The following is a 17,211-nucleotide window of genomic DNA, read 5'->3' as shown; positions in this document are numbered from 1 at the left end:
GGGCTCTCTCTATTCAACAATACGAATAGACTGATATGATGGTGCAGACCAACGGGCAAGAGCGCGGGAAATGCGCGTGTTTGATTGGTCGGCTGATCAAAGTGGTGGTCGTGGTCGGTTGCCGAGTTTTGGCACCAAGAAAAGTCCAAGGCAAACAAGTTCAGAAGGCCGCTGGTCGTCCGCCGCAGCGATGCTTTGTTGTCATCACGTTCGAAGTCGAGGGAGTGGCGTCTGCGCTTTGAATTAGCATGTGGTGTTTAGATATATGCTGCAGTTCAGGTAGGGACTTGCAGGACTGAATCAGAGAACAATGGAAATGCTTGCACTAAAATTGGACTGACATGATCATGGTCAAATCATATCACAACGTCTGTAGATTCATCACGTTGGATGACAGCCCGGGCCGGTCAGTTTTGTTCAGCTTTGGCACAGCACCCGAGTCCCACCCGTCGGCTTGCCGAGCGGTCATCTCGGGCCGAGACGCTCGCACCGACGCGTAAGTTGTCGTCTCGTCGCTGCCCGGCTTCCTTCGACGTCGACACGAACAACCCGATTACTCCCATGTTCGTCTGGATGCCTTCACTTCAGCGCATTGATGCGCTCCCTTTTCCGGTGATGCTGGATCCACTCCACTCCTCCACATGCGCTGTTGCGAGAACAGGTACCATGACCTCTTTCTTCTCCTGCTACACTCGGCTCCTACCAATCAGTTTGATGCCTGTCAGACCAACGACTTTGAAGAAGAGCAGCGTTCGTTGGCAGCCTCCTGTGGTTGCCGCAACAAGAGCCGGAAGAAAATCGACGCCCTCGGGAGCACCTAGGGCAGGCAGACAGACAAGGAGTGGCCCCGCGGGCGAGAGGAGCAAAAGAAGAGCAGCAAACGAGACGGCGAAGGCGAAAAGAGCTTGGAGCGGTACGGCGACCACAGAGACAGCAAAGATGACGACGGTCATCCCCTAGAGCCGCTTTCATGACCAAGGTTGGATTGCTCCGGCTGAAGTAAACATAGGAAAATGGCATCGCAGGCGAGCCGGCTACGAGGCAATGTCCACCAAAGCACTCTGCCCCCTTTTGGCGACAGAGCCACAAGGATGCGTGACGAGCTGCTAGCTTTCCAACCCATGCCGAACCGTCCGCGAAGAGTGCTGGAATCCGGTCCGCACGCCCCATTTGCAAGAGCAGAGACCGAATGCAATGCAGCTGGGGCAGCGCGCGTCCGCTCACTCAAAAAGAACTTTCCACGTCGCGAACAAACATTCCCGCATTATTGAGAGGAAACGGCTTGAGCAAAGGGCGTTTAAACGTCGTGCTGTGCGACAGGTGGTCAAGCGACTGCTTGACAGCAGTCCTATCTACGTTCCCTAGGAATGCCACCTGCGGCGGATGGCACATGGCTGGCCTCGCACTCGCGAACCGTCCGAATTCTCCCAAGGCCGATTTCTAGTGCCGAATGACATGGGGACAACGAAACTTGTCCGCCGTTTGTCTGAGAGGTTTTTCGGCCGCCTTAGCGAATCGCGCCGCCTTTGAAGAGCGTGGTGAGACTTTGACCATGGCAGTCGCAGCGCTTTCCCACGGTCCTTGGGTACAAGGAGCAGTGTCCGTCCTGAGAGAGAACTGGGTGATGCACATCCAAGTCTGCGGTTATAGACTAGGTTAGTGGTTCAGCAGGTCGCGAATTCACTCCACAAGATAATCGACGCCATTCAGGAGTGCCCGAACAACCAACGACGCCATTCAGGAATGCCCGAACAACCAACGACGCCATTTCTCAGGGTTACACCTTATCTACGCTCCGCGCAAACATCATGACGGCAGCTCCAGGCTCTCAAACGCGCCAGAGGACGACAAACATCACGGGGGCTGTGCCGGCGGCGGTTTTGGTGGCTACGTGGAATGTAACAAGGATGACTGCGAAGGTAGTGGCCATCTCTTGGCCATTATTATGCAACTAGACCACATGGGAGCGGTGCGTTAGTATCTTGACGGCCTGTCTTTCCATTGATGTTTTGAGGCAGTTGGAATACCAACTGCCGCGTCCTTGTCTCGCGTATGAAGAGCCGCCCGGCTGTGACCTGATGACCATGGTCTCAGGCGAGGCCAAGCGCTGCTGAGGGCGAGAATGCTTTGTTTCGTCCCCTATCCTACGTCGTGTCGACTCTCATCTCTGGCTCTATCTTTCCTGTTCTCTCTCACTCTCCCATCTTCTTCCGATTTTCGTCATGACTGCATGTAGGAGGCAACGCAAGTTGGACGCGTATTTTGGAGTCATGACGACATCATCGTTGCTCAACAACTACTGACCATTTCTGGACCCAGCACGCGTGCGGTCCGTTCTCTTTGCTTGATATGGTTGTGCTGACTTCGAGTGGTCGGACGATAGGTGCAGACAAAGACGAGCAAGGCGGTCGCAATCAAAAATTGGTAGAAGGTAATGGCGCCGTCTTTATTGCGCCGCCAACATTCACACCGACATTGGCCAATGACTTTCCACCGACTGACTTGTCCGCACAAGAAATTGAGTCGCAGTCCAGGAAGAGGATGACCACAAACCAGGACGCGGGAACACGAAAAGGGCGAATGAGATGCGGCGTAATACGGAAAAGGACATTTGTACAGCACCTCTGCAGCAACAAACCAATCGCATTTCGCTCCACGTCCAAGATCAGTCGCAGGAAGATGGTCAGGCGAGCACAGCTTAAAATTGACGGCGACCGAGACAGGAAATTCGACTCACGAGCCAAGCCGGGGAAATGAGATTTGCAAACAACGACCGCAGAATGCCATGCTGTGAGATGGATGTTTGGAGTTGAGGCGCGTTCCGAGCGTTCAGGTCAAGCAGAGACCACGCCGACATTCCTGATGCGGTTCCTGAAATCCCAAACGGGAAGACGTGCGCTCGTGAGCCAAGCCGGGGGGATTGCATGCTGGACGACGGGCATCCCTGTCGCGGGGAACTTTTCACGGGGTAGGCAGGGAACCCATTGGTCGCAATCCCCCGCGTCGAGAGCGTTGCGCGTCGAGGCTGATGACTGAGATGATGCAGGTCGAACGCTCGCCTGCCCGCGTGCTGGTGATCGAAAGTCTCGTCTGCACGTCGACGGCGGTCGCGAGCAGTGACATGTGCAAGCGTCCTCATCGCATCAGGCCGTTTGTTGCACATGATGCGATGCAAACAACAGACGCCACCCCCGCTGCCGCCGCATCACGCTGGAGTCAACGCCTGAGCTGTCGACGATGACGATCGAGTCCCCGGAGCGATACGAGCGTGGGCGCCGAATGCGACGGTAAACAGGCTTTGCTGGAGATGAGGTTGGGCTTCCACAAAATCGAAAACATGAAAAAATTCTCAACGACGACGAGGAAGAAACGGCAGACGGCGCTAGCGAAGAAAACATTTGCAACGGCCCGGGAGAGTTTTGGTTTGCTGGCAGCCGACGAGCGTTTGTCTCGGTTCATGTCGGGCGCGACGGAGATCCGAACGCCACGAATCGTGCGTCAGGAACGAGCAGGAAACAGTGATGGACGGGAGCCAGATGAGCCAAGAGATGGAGAGATGGAGATGTTGAAGAGTGGTGGAGAGGAGAGGAGAAGGGCAGATGTGGTTAAGAGGGGGAACCCGGCCCGTCTCATCTCCCGACCAAACCACATGCCTGACGACAATTTGGACTCAACACCACCCTTTTGGCCTTTGCGACACCCTCGACCTGTTCCTGATGACCCTTTAGCTCGACAAGTCTTGCCCTGCACCGTTGGACACGCGTAACTATCTCCTAGCTCTAGGCAGCAACGAAAAGAACCCTTGGAACCACATGTTTCGACAGGCAAGTCGAGCCCAACAACGGCCTCGGCAACGATGCTGGGGGGTACTTTCTCCGCACTCATACATCCAAAACATCCGTCCCTGGCTAACCATGCCATGCCGGATCAGGAACGCCCGCCCTGCGGAGGACCCGCAAACTTCTCCAGATTCCGGCAGCGCCAACGCTCTCTCCCGTCGGCATCATGTGCTGGCATTGGGGATTGTTAGAATTATTGAGTAGCGACGAGAGGAGATGATGGGCGTGCGTGGACCGAGGGGCCCTACCTTCACCCATGCCTACACGCAACTCTCCGTACGCCTGTCCCCTGCATCGTTGTTTTCCAGTGCCCGCTTCTGTTCATTTGATATATGAGTGGCGCCCCCTTCGTCTTTCTTCTCTACCTCCACCAGAAGCAGGCCCTCTGAATTCGACATCCCCCGGTGAAACGACATCCGCCAACATGCGCTTCTCCGTCATCCTCCCCTTTACGCTGCTGGGCAGCATGGCCATGGGTGCCGCCGTGCCCTCCTTCAAGGAAGACGAGGGCGAGCCCGTACCCGTGGGCCCCGACGCCATCTCGCAGTCGCTCGACACCATTGTCGACCGCATCAAGTCGCTCAACGAGACCGTGTCCAAGTTCGAGGGCGGCAGCATCAAGGGCGTCTTTGAACTGCTGGAGATCAAGAGCAAGTCGGATCAGCTGGGCGACGCGATTGACAACTCGTCGGCCGTCACGAACAAGACGGGCAAGTTGGATGTGGCTGCTTCGTACGTGTTTTCGTCCCTCCTGATTTGTGTAGTTTACTGACTGGACTAGTACCACTGTTGGCACCAAGATCCTCGGCCTGCAACCCGACATTTTCAGCCTGCTCGACAACATCAAGAGCAAGAAGCCCGAGGCCGAGAAGGCAGGCTTTGGCCTCCTGGACGTCGTGACGCTGCTGCGCGGCGAATTGACCACGCAAAAGGAGAGGACGCGTCAGTTGGGATCTGCCGTAAGCCATTCCCCCCTCTCCCTGTCCGCCGATTGCTCACATTTTCGCAGTTCACCGCTTCCCTCGACGCCGCCCTTGCACCCCAAGCCGCCCCCGTGAATCAAGGCATTCAAGATCGTTTCTCCTCGACGATTGAAGTCTACCAGGGCGAATTCGGACTGATCCAGCTTCCCGAGAAGCTTGTCGACATTCTCGGCGCCTTCCTCCGCATCATCGGGCCCCAGATGGCCATGAGCGGCCAGGGCGATGAGATGCGCGAGATGATGAAGAAGTACGGCGGCGGCGGAGGAGGAGGTGGTGGTGGTGAAGCGAGCGCAAGCGTCGGTGAAGGAGGAGCCAGCGCAAGCGTACAGGGCGAGGGAAGCGGCAGCGGCGGCGGCGGCGACATGATGGGTGGCGGCATGGGACGGATGATGGAGCGGTACCGCAGCTTCATGCGCGGCGGGTACGACAACTAATGCTGCATTGACTGCGCACGTACGTACGAGATGGCGATGTTGAGACGAAGTACATAACTGCCTCTTTCTCGTCTGTCCTTTTGCATCATCATCACCACCATCTACCTATTTCTACTACCACGGCTAGTGGCTCTATTGTTTATACCCAGAGCAGAGGAGAGCAGGGAGAGCACCACAGGCGACACCAAAAATATGGCGACGGTGTAATGTAGCTGTATCTAATTGTCTGCCACGATTCTTCTCTCCCACCAGTAAGCATTGTCCTCAACATCTGTGACTCTACCACATCCTCTACACGCCCGCGCAGGGGAATCTCATTACGCTTCACGCATCAACGTCATACCGCACCTCCCTCCCTCATCCCTGCCACACCCGCCCGCCAAACCTTCTCCAGCAGCGTCGAGTGTTCCGACCCGACCCCGCTCTCCACACCCTCTCCACACCTTGAGCAAACTCGACGCCAATCGCCAACAAGCCGTTCGTCGATCCACACGCCGGATCTGCCCAACCACCTGCGCGCGGGGAACATTCCACCACCTACCTCCGCACCGATGACGCACTGTACTGTACTGTACGTACTTTTGTCTGCGTGAACACCAAGTGACCTCCACCTCCACCTCCACCCCCCTTCCTCCATACTGCACAGCGGTCGTCACGATACACACGTTCCCTTCCCCGCAACGCGGCAGGGGAAGTTGGATGGGATATCCCTGCCAGCCCAGCCCAGCCCAGCCCAGCCCAACTGGGCGAGGGACCATAGTTCTCTTCGACTGGAACGCAGGCAGGCGGTTGGTCCTGTCGCGTGGGTCAAGGCGTAACGTGACGCATCGCAGGTAACGTGACGGGATGGACGGACGGGAGGAAGGGGAGGGGAGGTAATGGGGGTGGTGCGGGTGCTTGCTTGCTACTGCTACTGCTACTGCTAATGCCCCTTTTCTCTTCCTCTCGTGAAAGGTTCATGGCGTCTGGGTGTCTACGCACACCGTATACATGCGCGTGGTCTGGAGCCGTTTCTGCGTCGTCATATCGGTCAGCCGCGACGCGTGAGGCCCCCGCTCGACCTGGGCGAGGAATGACGAGGCCGGATTTGAGCTTGGCGCGGCGAGTGGGCGAGGATGAGCTGAGCTGGGCTGGGCTGCCGGGCTGGTTTGGTGATGGGGGAGGTTGTTGTTGTGACTGCTTTTGGAGGCGCGGATGATTTCAAGATTGGTTGGTTGGTCGAGCGAGAGACACGGTAGGTTGGTCGGTCGGTCTTGCGTGGTGAGTGGAGCTTGATGAGATACAAAACGGCGTCGCGATATGAGCACAAGTGGGCTTGAGACTACGAGGTGGTGCTACTGCAGAGAAGTTGTTGTACAGCGCTCGTTTCCTTTCGTCTGCGTCCGTTTTACTGCAGTCTCCGCCTGAGTGTTGGACGGGGACATCTGCTGTATTTCATGGCTTTCCTCAGAGTATCTGGCCCTAGCTGTCAACTGTCTCATTGCTCATCTCATCTTTCCATTTCCTTTTCAGTCTCTCTCCACTTTCTTGCACGGCAGCCCAGTAATCGACAAGGCAGCACCACGTGCGCCTCTGATGACTCCTTGTGCGCGGTGCACGCGACGCCCGATACCTCCCCAGGCGCGCGCAAACATGCTTGCTGTGGCTGTCTTCAAGTCAGCCATATTCATCAAACTCCAGCCGCGCCAACCTACGCAATCTCGCCGCAGTGGTAGCACTCTCCAGTCACCTGTTTCTGCTCAGGGCAGGCGCATGATCATGACGAGTCCTCAAGCGCAGAGGTCGTCTTGACATGCTCGTCCAGCTCGTTGGGGTGGCTATTCGAGTCAGCAACATCCTGATCCCAAATCTCGCCGCAGCAGAAGCACGCACCGGTCACTTCTTCTCCTCCCGGCCGTCTTTGGACCTTTTCTCGCCTTGGGCAGGCTTCACAGGCGGAGCGCGGCCGCCATGGCGCGCGCGGTAGACAAAGTGGATGTAGGTCTGCGGGCTGTTGAGGGCGATTGAGCGCAGGGTGGGGGCTCTTGGGTCCCTGACGTGCTTGTTGGCCGTGGGCGTGTTGTTTGGGGGGGAGGTCATGGTGGATTGAAGTTGGTGTGTTTGATTGGTGAGTGGTATGGGAAACGGTGCGTATGGTGTGTTGGTTGATGTTTGTAGCAGAGACGCTGCAGGCGTGCCATATGGACAGATACATGGCTAAGCGGCTGTTGAGGGCGATGGTACTGTACTGCTGGCGCGCAAAAAGCGCATCCGTATCACGCGGAGCATTCAATCACGCCATGGGGGGTGTACGTAGAAAGATAGAAGACTTGTCTGTTCGAGCTCAAAACGGCTGGCAAGTCCATGTGCAAAGGTGGAATCAAGATGAAGAACAATTGCTGTATGGGCTCTAATCTACGAAAAACAACCGTTGTGAGCCTGTGTTCAGAATACAAACGACATACGAACTTTTGGCCGTCTTCGCGGAGCGCCGCTTTCACAGCGGCCATCACGGTCGGAAAGTGAGCGCGATTGGCTATCCCGCAAAAATGGAGACTTCACAAAGCAGGGAGTGGGAATGAGACTTGATTGATTCAGTAGGCGCAGTAGGCACTCATTTGAAGAAGGCTAAGGCAAAGCAGTCTATGAGAAGCAAAAAGGCAAGACGGCCGGCAGAGCGCAAATGGAATCCTCCACCTCTTTCTAGACTTAATCGTTCGAGGGCCTGCGTGTGTGGTGCGAAATGATGTTCAGGCCAAGAGCTTGATCACCGAATATCGGGAAACTCGCACTTGTCGAAGCCGGCGTTGTCGAAACCGGCGTTGTCGACTCGATGGCCTGCGCGTGTGGTGCAAAATGACTTTCAGGTCAAGGACCTGATCACTGAATGTCGGAACGAAAGAGTGGAGAGAAAAATAGAGGAACTGTTGATGGTGGAGGGAAGTGTTTTGACCCTGGCAGCTTTGAAGCCTGAAAGGTCATGTTTGAACCCGATTCGACGTTTGGCGCTCGAGGATATCCAGCCAGAAGACCATTCTGCACAATGAAAGCTTCTGCAGCGAACAAAAGCTCAAGACTCACCCTTCGGCTTCGGGCAATCGCGAGCAGCGTGCCTGTACTCCTTGCAGTTCCAGGGGTGAAACTCTCTATCTCTCTCTCGTACTAGCCTATTACAGATGAAGATATTTTGATCCCAAGGCAGCCCGGATTAACCTTACCCCAGCCAGATGTGGTGGTATGGGGGAAGAGGGAAGTGATGGTGGTTTTCGCAACTACTTTTGGAAAAGCTCTCGGCCGCTGGTCTGCAATGGGCTCACGCACCGCTGCTTGTCAAAGCCACTGTCGTCGAAGCCACCGCCATCGCCAAAGCCAAAGCCTTCCTCGGCAGCAGACTTTGTGCACTTCTTGACCGTGTGGCCCATCAAGTGTGGCACTTGACCTTGCACCAGCCGATGAATTCCGTGTTGTGAAGTGAACGAGAAGCATTCACAAATCCGGCTCGAATTGGAAGGGACGCCAGGATCTCTAGTCTAGGCACGATTAGCATAATGTCTTGACCCATAAAGAGGTTTGCAACTTGCCCTTTGGCTTGGAACAACTGCCCGCAGCACGGCCGTACTCCTCGCAGTCCCAGCAGTGGGCAAATTCCTCCCTCTCGCATTCCCTGCTCATGTGGCCTTCTTCACCGTAGTTGCCGGGAACTGGGCACTTGTTGCCCTGCGGATCCGGCTTGGAAAGCGACGTCGAGACGCACGATTTCGCCTCGACAATGTCCTCGAGATGCAGGATGTCGGCGTCGGCGGCCAGGCCCAAAACATTCTCGACGCGCTGCCGCGGTTCTTTGCCGCCGTACTGATGCCCTTGGAGGCAATGGCGTTAATCCTCGCAGTGCCTGCGGCGAGGAACTTTCTCCTTCTCGCACTCCTTGCTCATTTGGCCCTCTTTGCCGCAGTTGCGGCAGAATAGAGGATCAAAATAGGGCTGTCACAGCCCAAAAGCAACATTTGACCTTGGACCAATCTGACGATTCGGTTAGCAAAACAATGTAATCGCCAGACACAAAGGACAATGAGCTCACCCTTTGGCTCAATTTGTTTCGCCACCATTCTTAGTCCCCGGTTGATTTGGTCAGAAGTCGTTTTCTTGCATCCCTGACTCACTGATAAGCCGTCTTCTTTGAGATGTTGACGCTTGTCGCTACCATGGTTCTACTCCGCCGAGACTTTCTGGACATCGGAATGGCTCATCCATCTGCCACCTGGTAATCAGGTGCTGCTTAGACGGGGGCCAACTCTCGCAGCCACTGCAGAGAAACGCGTCGCCACTCTCTGACCTATTGCTGACAAATTCTTGACAGCTGTTGTGCAAGGAATTGACGTTGGTTCGCGAAAAGGTGGGCCCCAATGCAATGGGGGCGTTTTGACCGAATCATATTTTGGAACAAAAGCCTTCCCACTTGATGGCGCTGTATCTCTCGCAATCTGTGAAATGACCATTTTTGACGATCGAAAACACCGAATGAGAGCTTGGGAAGCTGGCGGCGCCAGTGGGCTAATCGTGATCGAACAAGAATTTGCGAAGCGCCGATGCTGAACGAGCGACTACATGGTGATTAGCTGAATGCAGAGGAGTGTTGATTGACTTACATGGCGTCCTCACCCTCACGCTGCGTGCGGTCAGAGTGGATCGAAGTGCAAGGGAGAATCTTGTTGAAGAGAAAGTCATCAACCACCTCCGCCTTGCGCTTGCTGTTGACAAAGACAATGAGCTTGCGAAAGCGATGGCTCCCAATGACTAGCGACTGATTATTCGGATCTGCTTTGTGCGTGGTGTTGGCGGACGCGATCTTGCGTTGCGGTTCGGTGTTGTGGTGTTGAGAGTCGTGGTGTGGGTGTGGTGCGTCACAGAGAGGTGGATGGGCAGCCAGGCGGATATCCAGATGCGCCGCTAGGGGTAGTCCTCGGTAGGTTGGCCTCTCTCCACCCCCGTTGGATATGCTGGGGTAGATAGAGGCGCCATGGGGCAGTCCTCTGGAAATTGGCCCTCCTCGCCCCTCTTGGGGAGGCCGAGGGAGCGGGAGGGCAGTCCTTGGAAAGTTGGCCCTCTCTCCACCCCCATTCTGTAGGTTGGGGCAGATAGAGGCACCTTGGGACAAATCTTCGAGGAGTGAACCACTGAGAATAAGCGTAGGGCCAAGGTAGAGGCGTGTCATCGAGCGACTTCTGAAGGCGACAGGGAATCAGATAGTGCAAATAGCACAGAGGCCCCGCCGAAAGACAGCACGCTACTGGTGCCGCCTATGCCGAATGCGCTCAAGCCTCCTCGCAGCCATTGTAAAAGGCTGGGGCCACGAGGAGAGCCGAAGCAGTGGCTAGAAGGTGGTTTTCTATGAGCAAGTTAGCAATCGTTGAGAAGAAAGGGCGGCAGCAAACTTATCCTGCAGGCGGCTTGCCCGTGCCACCATTCCAAGGCATCTCACAGTGCAGTTCCAAAGCAGTGGCCCTCCTCGCCGCCGGTGTGGGAGGTCGGGGCGACGAGAAGGGCCCTGAGTGATTTTTGAAGAAGTGATCCCCTGCCATGGCCGATTAGAACACATTTGCGAAATAGGCACTTGGCTTTGACTTACTTTGTTGGTACCACAGCGTTGTGGAGCATGTGGTCCGCCCCGCTGCCCTAATGAAAGGGCAGGCAGCGAGGCGGACAGTCCGTGGACTTGTAACCCTCCCCGCCGCCGTCTTTGGAGGCTGCAGCAGCAGGGAGGGTCTGTTGCAGTCTGCACGATGTGTTTGTCCCTTCGAGTTGACGTTCAACATGTTGACGGGCTCACGGTTGCCGTCGAGCCTGGACAGAGACCAGGGACTGGACTAGACTTTTCGGCTAAAGAGCCAGTGTGCTCATGCTGGCTGCGGCCCTGCTCAACGAAAAGTCGGGGGTTCCATCGGCGGGAGACAGTCCAGAAGGGCAAGACACTATCGACTGAGCGGCGTGGATATCGTGCCACGTTCTTTGATCGCCTTCTTAAAGCCCGAAGACTGCTTCCATCTGCAGAAATTGCATGCGGAAATGCCAACAACCATGTCCTTGAGATCATAGTATGCCTTTGGTGTGTCTGGAAAGCGGCGGTAGTGAGGCCCTGGGCAGTCGTCTGTGTTGCGCCCATGCCGTTTGAGGCGGTGGCGGAAGGCCCTCCTCGCCGCCATTATGTGTCGGGGCAGCGAAATGGGTCTGGGGGAGTCCTTGGAGAAGTGACCCTCTGCTAGACTTGTCAATAATCAGCTTTGGGGGGTCCGACAAGACTTGAACGTACTCAGCTGGCACTTGCGGCGTTCAAATTTCTCGATCGATGCTTTTGGTGCTCGGATTGGGAAAGGCGACACTGGATGGTGGTGGTTTTGAACATCGACGGCAGCAGAAGGGATCGCGCCTCCAAATGTGGCCGATGCAAGCGGTGCGTCCAGTGTGGTGAACATACTCCTGGATGCGATCGTGGGCCGAGGAAGGCATGTCGCAGGAGTGGATACGACATTCAAGATTGCCGACGGATCCAGCAGATTTGTACTCGGCAAGAAGCCCGCGGCACCACACTTGTGGCCAATGCGAGCGGTACGTCCAATACGGTTAGCGTACTCCTGGATGTGACCGGGAGTCATCAGGCATAAGGGCGGGAAACCTCTGCGCAATGATGCCAGCAAAGAGAAGTCGCGGGTTTCCACATCCAGTGGTTGGCGCAGGAGTCGACGAGGATATTCTGCCAGTCAAAGTCTGGAGGGCGCGAACTATTCGTAAGATCGCGCTGAAGTAAAGTCAAGATACCCGTGCTTTGGTGCAGACGGTGGAGAGTTCGGTCGGGTTCTGCGCCCGATGCGCAGTCCGGATTAAGGCTGCTACTGCTTTGGCTGATGCGCACGGTCAGCAATGTTTGAAATACAGCAAAGATGGGGCAGTCTCACTGCGCAGACGTCCATTTGCTTCTGCCAGGCAAACGACGCGTTGACGCGTTTCGGATTGCCACGCGCGCAAGGGCAGATGGCGGAGGTGATTGAAGAGACGGGCCCCGCGGAGAGACACGCTCTTCCAAGAAAGCGACCTCCTCGCAATGTGCTCTGCTCTGCAAGGCAGATGAATTTGAAGAGGAGGGAAGAAAATGCCACACCCCGCAGGGCGTGGCTCGATACTGTCTTGCGGTGGAGGTTGCGCAGTGTTGGATGGTGAGGGTTTGGCGGAAGGCTCTGCGAGCTGTTCAGCAGTCGTCGTCACGACGACAACGGCACATGACGCCATTGCTGCCTGAGGACTTGCTGAATTCTGAGGCATGCTGTCTTTCTTAACACTCGCGGGCTTGCTTTTGCCAAATTCCAACGCGCGCGTCAAAATTGACGTTCCCCGTGTCCAGTACTTTCGGTCGCTTACTGAGATAGGAGCTCAGCGTTCACTTCGTCTTAGACTCAGGAAACGCAGTCGCCTTTCCAAATCGGGTGAACGGCTCTTTGACTGATTGCACACATTGTGGACGGCGATACAACAAAGACCGACTTCTCCAGGAGCCTCCGTGATGTACTGTCTGTCTGCTGGCCAGCTTTTGGCACCCCGCTTTCCCGCACTGCCCGCAACATCTCGATCAAAGGTATCCAGCCCTACATTTTTGACCTGGATACATTTCACCTCATCCCATCGAGTCACTGGTGCGCCCGACGACCCAGATTCTGCTTCTGGAAATCGTTGGAGACCACGACACGCGAGCACCAGATGATTGACTTCCTCTTCAGCCTCGCCACTCGCATGCATTTGCTTCATGGAGACCACAGTCGCTTTAGAGATGCACTTGGCTCAAAAGATGCTTCTAGACTGAAGTTGATTCCCTCTTTTTGTGGCTTGCGACTGCGCTGAAAACGTGTTTTGGAGGACCCAAATGCACGAGCCAAGCGAACCATTTGCTTTGTCCACCCATAAATGATTCCGGCCCTCTTCTCCCCTCTCAAACCCAACACCTCCAGACACTCAGATTAGCCCGAAGCTTCCATTCAAGCCAGCCAGAACAGCTCCAACATCTCGAAACCTGCCGCATCAGCCCTCCTGTTTGCAAGCCTTGCCGCGTCTACCAGGTCATAGCCACGATCCGCAGATCCCTTTCCAAGAATTGCAGCTTTAGCTCACTTGGGAGAGCGCCAGACTGAAGTCCCACTTCAGTTCTTACGATCTGCTTCGATCATTCGTTGCAGCATCAGCCACTGTGCGGTATCTGGAGGTACTGTGTTCGATCCACAGAAGCTGCATCATCATCAGCGCCTTCGGGCGTTTGCTTTTGCCAGTTTGATGGGCATGAAAACTTTTTGCTCCGGGGTGGGGGCAGCGGAGGGCGAGGCCATGCAGTCGGGCCGAGTCGGGGGGCTGTTGTGGACCAGGGGTTGCGCGGGTCGCTGAAGAGTCGAAGTTTTACGGCAAGCGAGACGAGGGCTGCGTTGGATGCGTGCGAAGATGCGAAGAGCTGGTGGCGGAGACATCTGGTCAGGCGAATCTTTTGCTTCTGTGTTGGTATTATTGCGAGCGAGCAGCGCCCCAAGAGTCGAAACAGGGGTTGGATGGTTTGCCTCGGATTTCCCAGTCCGCGGCTTTCTCTTACATCGCCAAATCGGTTCTCTTTGTTTTGATGGGTGCTTGTGAAGCGTCTTTTTGGAATTCCATCCTCACACTCCGTGGCTTTGGGATTTGCGATCGAGAACGGTAAGACAGCGTGGGTGTGCAGTGCGGGTTTGGCCATGAGGCACTCTACTCACAGTCCTGGACTGGTAAAGGCAGCATGGAGAGTTGGACAACGATGTGGAATTTGAAGAGACCTGGCCGTAGACAACCAGAGACGGGCACAGCTCACATGTACAATTCAGAAGTCCGAGGCCTGGAAACGTCTAGCCGTCCTATTTGCGCAGAGTCCATCGCACTCGGCCAACGAACCAGATGGTGTCAACCCTGCGGGGCAGTCGCGTTTGTCGAAAATTTCACGAGGTAGGACTGGCGGGTGCGGGTTGCGGCAGTGCTCTCCACGTCCAATGCCTTGACCTCGTTGACGATTTTCAAGTTCAGAAGCGTAAGAATCGGGGCGGCTTTGTCCGGTTGCGATATTTTGCTGGATGGGTTGAGGATGGCATCAAAGCTGCGATGGATGGGCAGCAAGTGGGCAGTGGTGCAGCGAGTCGTCGCGGGCTGCTGGAGGTTGACGCAGGAGACTTCTCGCGTTGCGCCTCGCCCATAAAGTGTGCCACCTGCGAGTCACGATTTCTGCTCAAGATCAACGTCTCTTGATTCTCTGACGCAGTCGAGTGATTCCCCTCTTTCCTATGTTGATTCAGGGCATCACTTCTTCGGATAGGTCTTCGCTAGTGCTTCTGTTTGGTCCGCGCATGATAAGTTCGAAATGTTGTTCGACGATTCTATCCTGAGCTTTTTACCTGAGCGAGAAGATCACAAGATTCCTCCCAAAAAGAAAAACCCCCCCTTCACCACCCCACCGTTTCGGAGTTTCTGTTTTGCCTGTTGTTCGCTTGCCTTATGCCCGTGCAGCACCAATTCTGACGGCGATGCTGCCCGAGCCACTGCACTAAGATTTGGTAGAGCGGACGCGTGTTACGATAGGGACATCTGTACGGTAAGGTGAGCCTTGAGGATGTTCATCTCCCTCTGACGCGTCGTCCGATGCCGATTCCATTGACGAGGACTCTTCGAGAGGCGACCGAAAAAATTCGAGGGCATTGTGGGTAAAGAGGGTGCCTTGCGACGAGGAGGAATCGCCATCGATATCCGGAAAAGAAAAAGTTTGCCCGTCGTAGAAGCCGAGGACAGGGAGACAGTTCTTGTCGGTTGCGGAACGATACTTTGACTCCTTGTTCAGCGAGCGGCGACGTTTAGAGCGAGCTCTCCATGCCGACGAAAAACGTAGCCTTCATCTGTGCCTCCTTGAGATTCGTTTCATCGGCTTGTAATTCTGCTCGAAATCTGGGATGCAGTCATGAAATGCCAGTACGATGGTATGCGGGCGAAGATGCTTCGTTGGGCTCTCGTCGCCATCATACTCGTCAAGAGGACTGGTGAGGGTGTCGTTAAAGCAACTGTGCTTCATGCAGTACAGCCAGATGTCCAGGTGTGTCTTCAGTCATTCATTTCCCGCATCAGACTTCAGCTTGGGAACAAGTAGAACAAGTTTCCATCTGGCACCCAGTCCCCTGGGTCCGATGGCTGCCTGCGGGTCTTTCTAGGTTCCCATTGAATCTGCCACCAACGAATCTTCTTCCAACCGCTGTCATACCTCCAAACCAGTCCATGACATCCGAATCCAACCTTGTGCGATCAACTGTCCTTTCGCTTGTGCGGAGGGGGCAGGCAAGAGACGCGCCTATGCGTCGCTGTCTCTCCAAGTAACGCGGTCGGTCTTCGAGGTGGCAATACTGGCAGGGGTATTGCTTCCTTTGATGCAGGGCCGCATTCTCATGGTGAGTTTTGGACCGATGAATATGGACCGTAGATGGATTGGTGCAAAAATCCATTGAAACACCCCCGGCAAGGTCACGCAAGGCTCACAAAGCCCAAAGAGGCAGGGACGGGGAACTGGACCCTATTGTCGCGCTGGTTGTTGTCGCGCCAGTGACCGTCGCGCGGGCTTTCTCTTTTTGTCGCGATTCTTTTTGTTGTCGGTGATGCGTTTTGTGTGAGCCCCTCCAAGAAAGAATCCCCAGAGCCCTATCCAACTGTATGTAATTCCCCGTCCGCCTTGAGAAAGCACTCCATGGCCCTTCTCTCCGCTCCGTGACGTTTTACCTTCCTCCGGCTTACCGGGGGACCATCAAATGTGGCGCCGCAGATACTACAATGGTGGCTTCCCTGTCCATTGCCAGCTGAGTTTGCAGCTCCCTGGGCTTGACTGCAGTCACTGGCGACAGTCTGCGCTGGATCTTGACCATTTCTGCTCAGTTTTGGCTGCAGGCTGTATTCCTGACAGCGCCGGATCAATGAAACCGGGCTGCATGTTGTTCTCGTGATACGCTGGTGTCACTCCTTGGTCCCGTGCCATCCCGCTTGAATGCAACAGTTCTGCTGGGTACCGCAGCCGTGGGAGATCGGGCTCTGCTGCTCGTTCGCGATGGGGGTGTTGATGGCGTTGGCATTTGTGCCGCAGGTGTTGCTGCCGTAGGCGTCGTTGCGAAAGGTGTTGTTACCATGGGCGTTGGTACCGTAAGTGGTGTTGGCGAAGAAGATGGATCCGCGATTGATGGGAGTGATGGGCGAAACCGTAGGCCTCTCGCGAAGACAAAGGATTGTTGACGCCCGTCGCAAGGGAACTCGAGTTCGGGTGGCGCTCGCGGATCTTACAGAGAGGGGGGCGCGGATGGCGTAGTTGGCAGTTGGACTGTTGGTCTCAGTCAGCGTTGGCTTGCTTCTCGGTAGCAGGACTTGATTTACCTCGAAACAACAAGGTCCTGCAGATTGCGGAGATTTGGGAGAGACACGGCCATCGCCACGACCCCGACCTCGTTTTCCTCCCGGATATCGCCTCCCTCCTCCCAGGTGTTGGACCCTGACATGTTCCTCCCGAGTGTCGAACCGCGTAAATTCCCTGGGGCAATGGGGACAACGGTACTTCTTCTGCTGATGGTGAAAGGTATTCTCATGGTGGCTCGATTGCTGCTGAACGTGGCGCCGCAGGTACCACAACGGTGGCCTCCGTGTCCATTGCCAGCTGAGTTTGCAGGTACCTGGACTTGACTGCCGTCACTGGTGGCAGCCTGGCAGCTGGGTGAGAGCTCTCCAGGAGGGCGAGTTTGTTTCGAGGGCGCGCGAGACAGGGAGAGAGTGAGAGGGAAGATTCCCCACCCGACGGTAGAGTTGTCGAGAGCAAATCTTTGAACGAAAGCACGCGCGCGTTTGTCCCCAGGGCGCGCAAGGTGCTGTCCCGGGCGCAAAAGAGTGGCGCGTTGCTTGACGATGGAT

At 55.7% G+C, this 17,211-nt stretch overlaps 5 protein-coding genes and 1 non-coding gene across 6 annotated transcripts; 3 read left to right on the top strand and 3 right to left on the bottom strand.

Moving 5' to 3' along the window:
- Nucleotides 1–556: 556 nt before the first annotated feature.
- On the bottom strand, nucleotides 557–1,325 carry BKA78DRAFT_66479 (uncharacterized protein). Its single transcript, XM_066893551.1, has one exon. The coding sequence runs from the start codon at nucleotides 1,168–1,170 to the stop codon at nucleotides 700–702; it is 471 nt and encodes a 156-aa protein (XP_066738209.1). The 5' UTR covers nucleotides 1,171–1,325; the 3' UTR covers nucleotides 557–699.
- A 1,746-nt stretch (nucleotides 1,326–3,071) lies between these two features.
- On the top strand, nucleotides 3,072–3,984 carry BKA78DRAFT_66476 (uncharacterized protein). The gene is made up of 2 exons (XM_066893550.1): nucleotides 3,072–3,824; nucleotides 3,932–3,984. Exon 1 carries the CDS (start codon nucleotides 3,308–3,310, stop codon nucleotides 3,764–3,766), a length of 459 nt encoding a protein of 152 aa, XP_066738208.1. The 5' UTR covers nucleotides 3,072–3,307; the 3' UTR covers nucleotides 3,767–3,824; nucleotides 3,932–3,984.
- A 279-nt stretch (nucleotides 3,985–4,263) lies between these two features.
- BKA78DRAFT_357836 (hydrophobic surface binding protein A-domain-containing protein) lies at nucleotides 4,264–5,256 on the top strand (the record flags this gene model as incomplete). Its single annotated transcript, XM_066892296.1, has 3 exons — nucleotides 4,264–4,571; nucleotides 4,621–4,798; nucleotides 4,849–5,256. 3 exons carry the CDS (start codon nucleotides 4,264–4,266, stop codon nucleotides 5,254–5,256), a joined length of 894 nt encoding a protein of 297 aa, XP_066738207.1.
- A 4,621-nt stretch (nucleotides 5,257–9,877) lies between these two features.
- BKA78DRAFT_300694 (uncharacterized protein) lies at nucleotides 9,878–10,447 on the bottom strand (the record flags this gene model as incomplete). Its single annotated transcript, XM_066887243.1, has 1 exon — nucleotides 9,878–10,447. The coding sequence occupies one exon, from the start codon at nucleotides 10,445–10,447 to the stop codon at nucleotides 9,878–9,880; it is 570 nt and encodes a 189-aa protein (XP_066738206.1).
- A 2,927-nt stretch (nucleotides 10,448–13,374) lies between these two features.
- BKA78DRAFT_t190 lies at nucleotides 13,375–13,508 on the top strand. Its single transcript has one exon. It is a non-coding gene; the product is annotated as a tRNA-Phe (tRNA).
- Nucleotides 13,509–16,272: 2,764 nt separating this feature from the next.
- BKA78DRAFT_357833 (uncharacterized protein) lies at nucleotides 16,273–16,892 on the bottom strand (the record flags this gene model as incomplete). The annotated part of the gene is made up of 2 exons (XM_066892295.1): nucleotides 16,273–16,630; nucleotides 16,684–16,892. 2 exons carry the CDS (start codon nucleotides 16,890–16,892, stop codon nucleotides 16,273–16,275), a joined length of 567 nt encoding a protein of 188 aa, XP_066738205.1.
- Nucleotides 16,893–17,211: the final 319 nt, after the last annotated feature.

This window comes from Phyllosticta capitalensis, assembly GCF_038381095.1.
Source record: "Phyllosticta capitalensis strain CBS 128856 chromosome Unknown BKA78scaffold_14, whole genome shotgun sequence".
Lineage (NCBI taxonomy): Eukaryota > Fungi > Ascomycota > Dothideomycetes > Botryosphaeriales > Phyllostictaceae > Phyllosticta > Phyllosticta capitalensis.
This window is presented reverse-complemented; position numbering and strand designations above follow the sequence as displayed.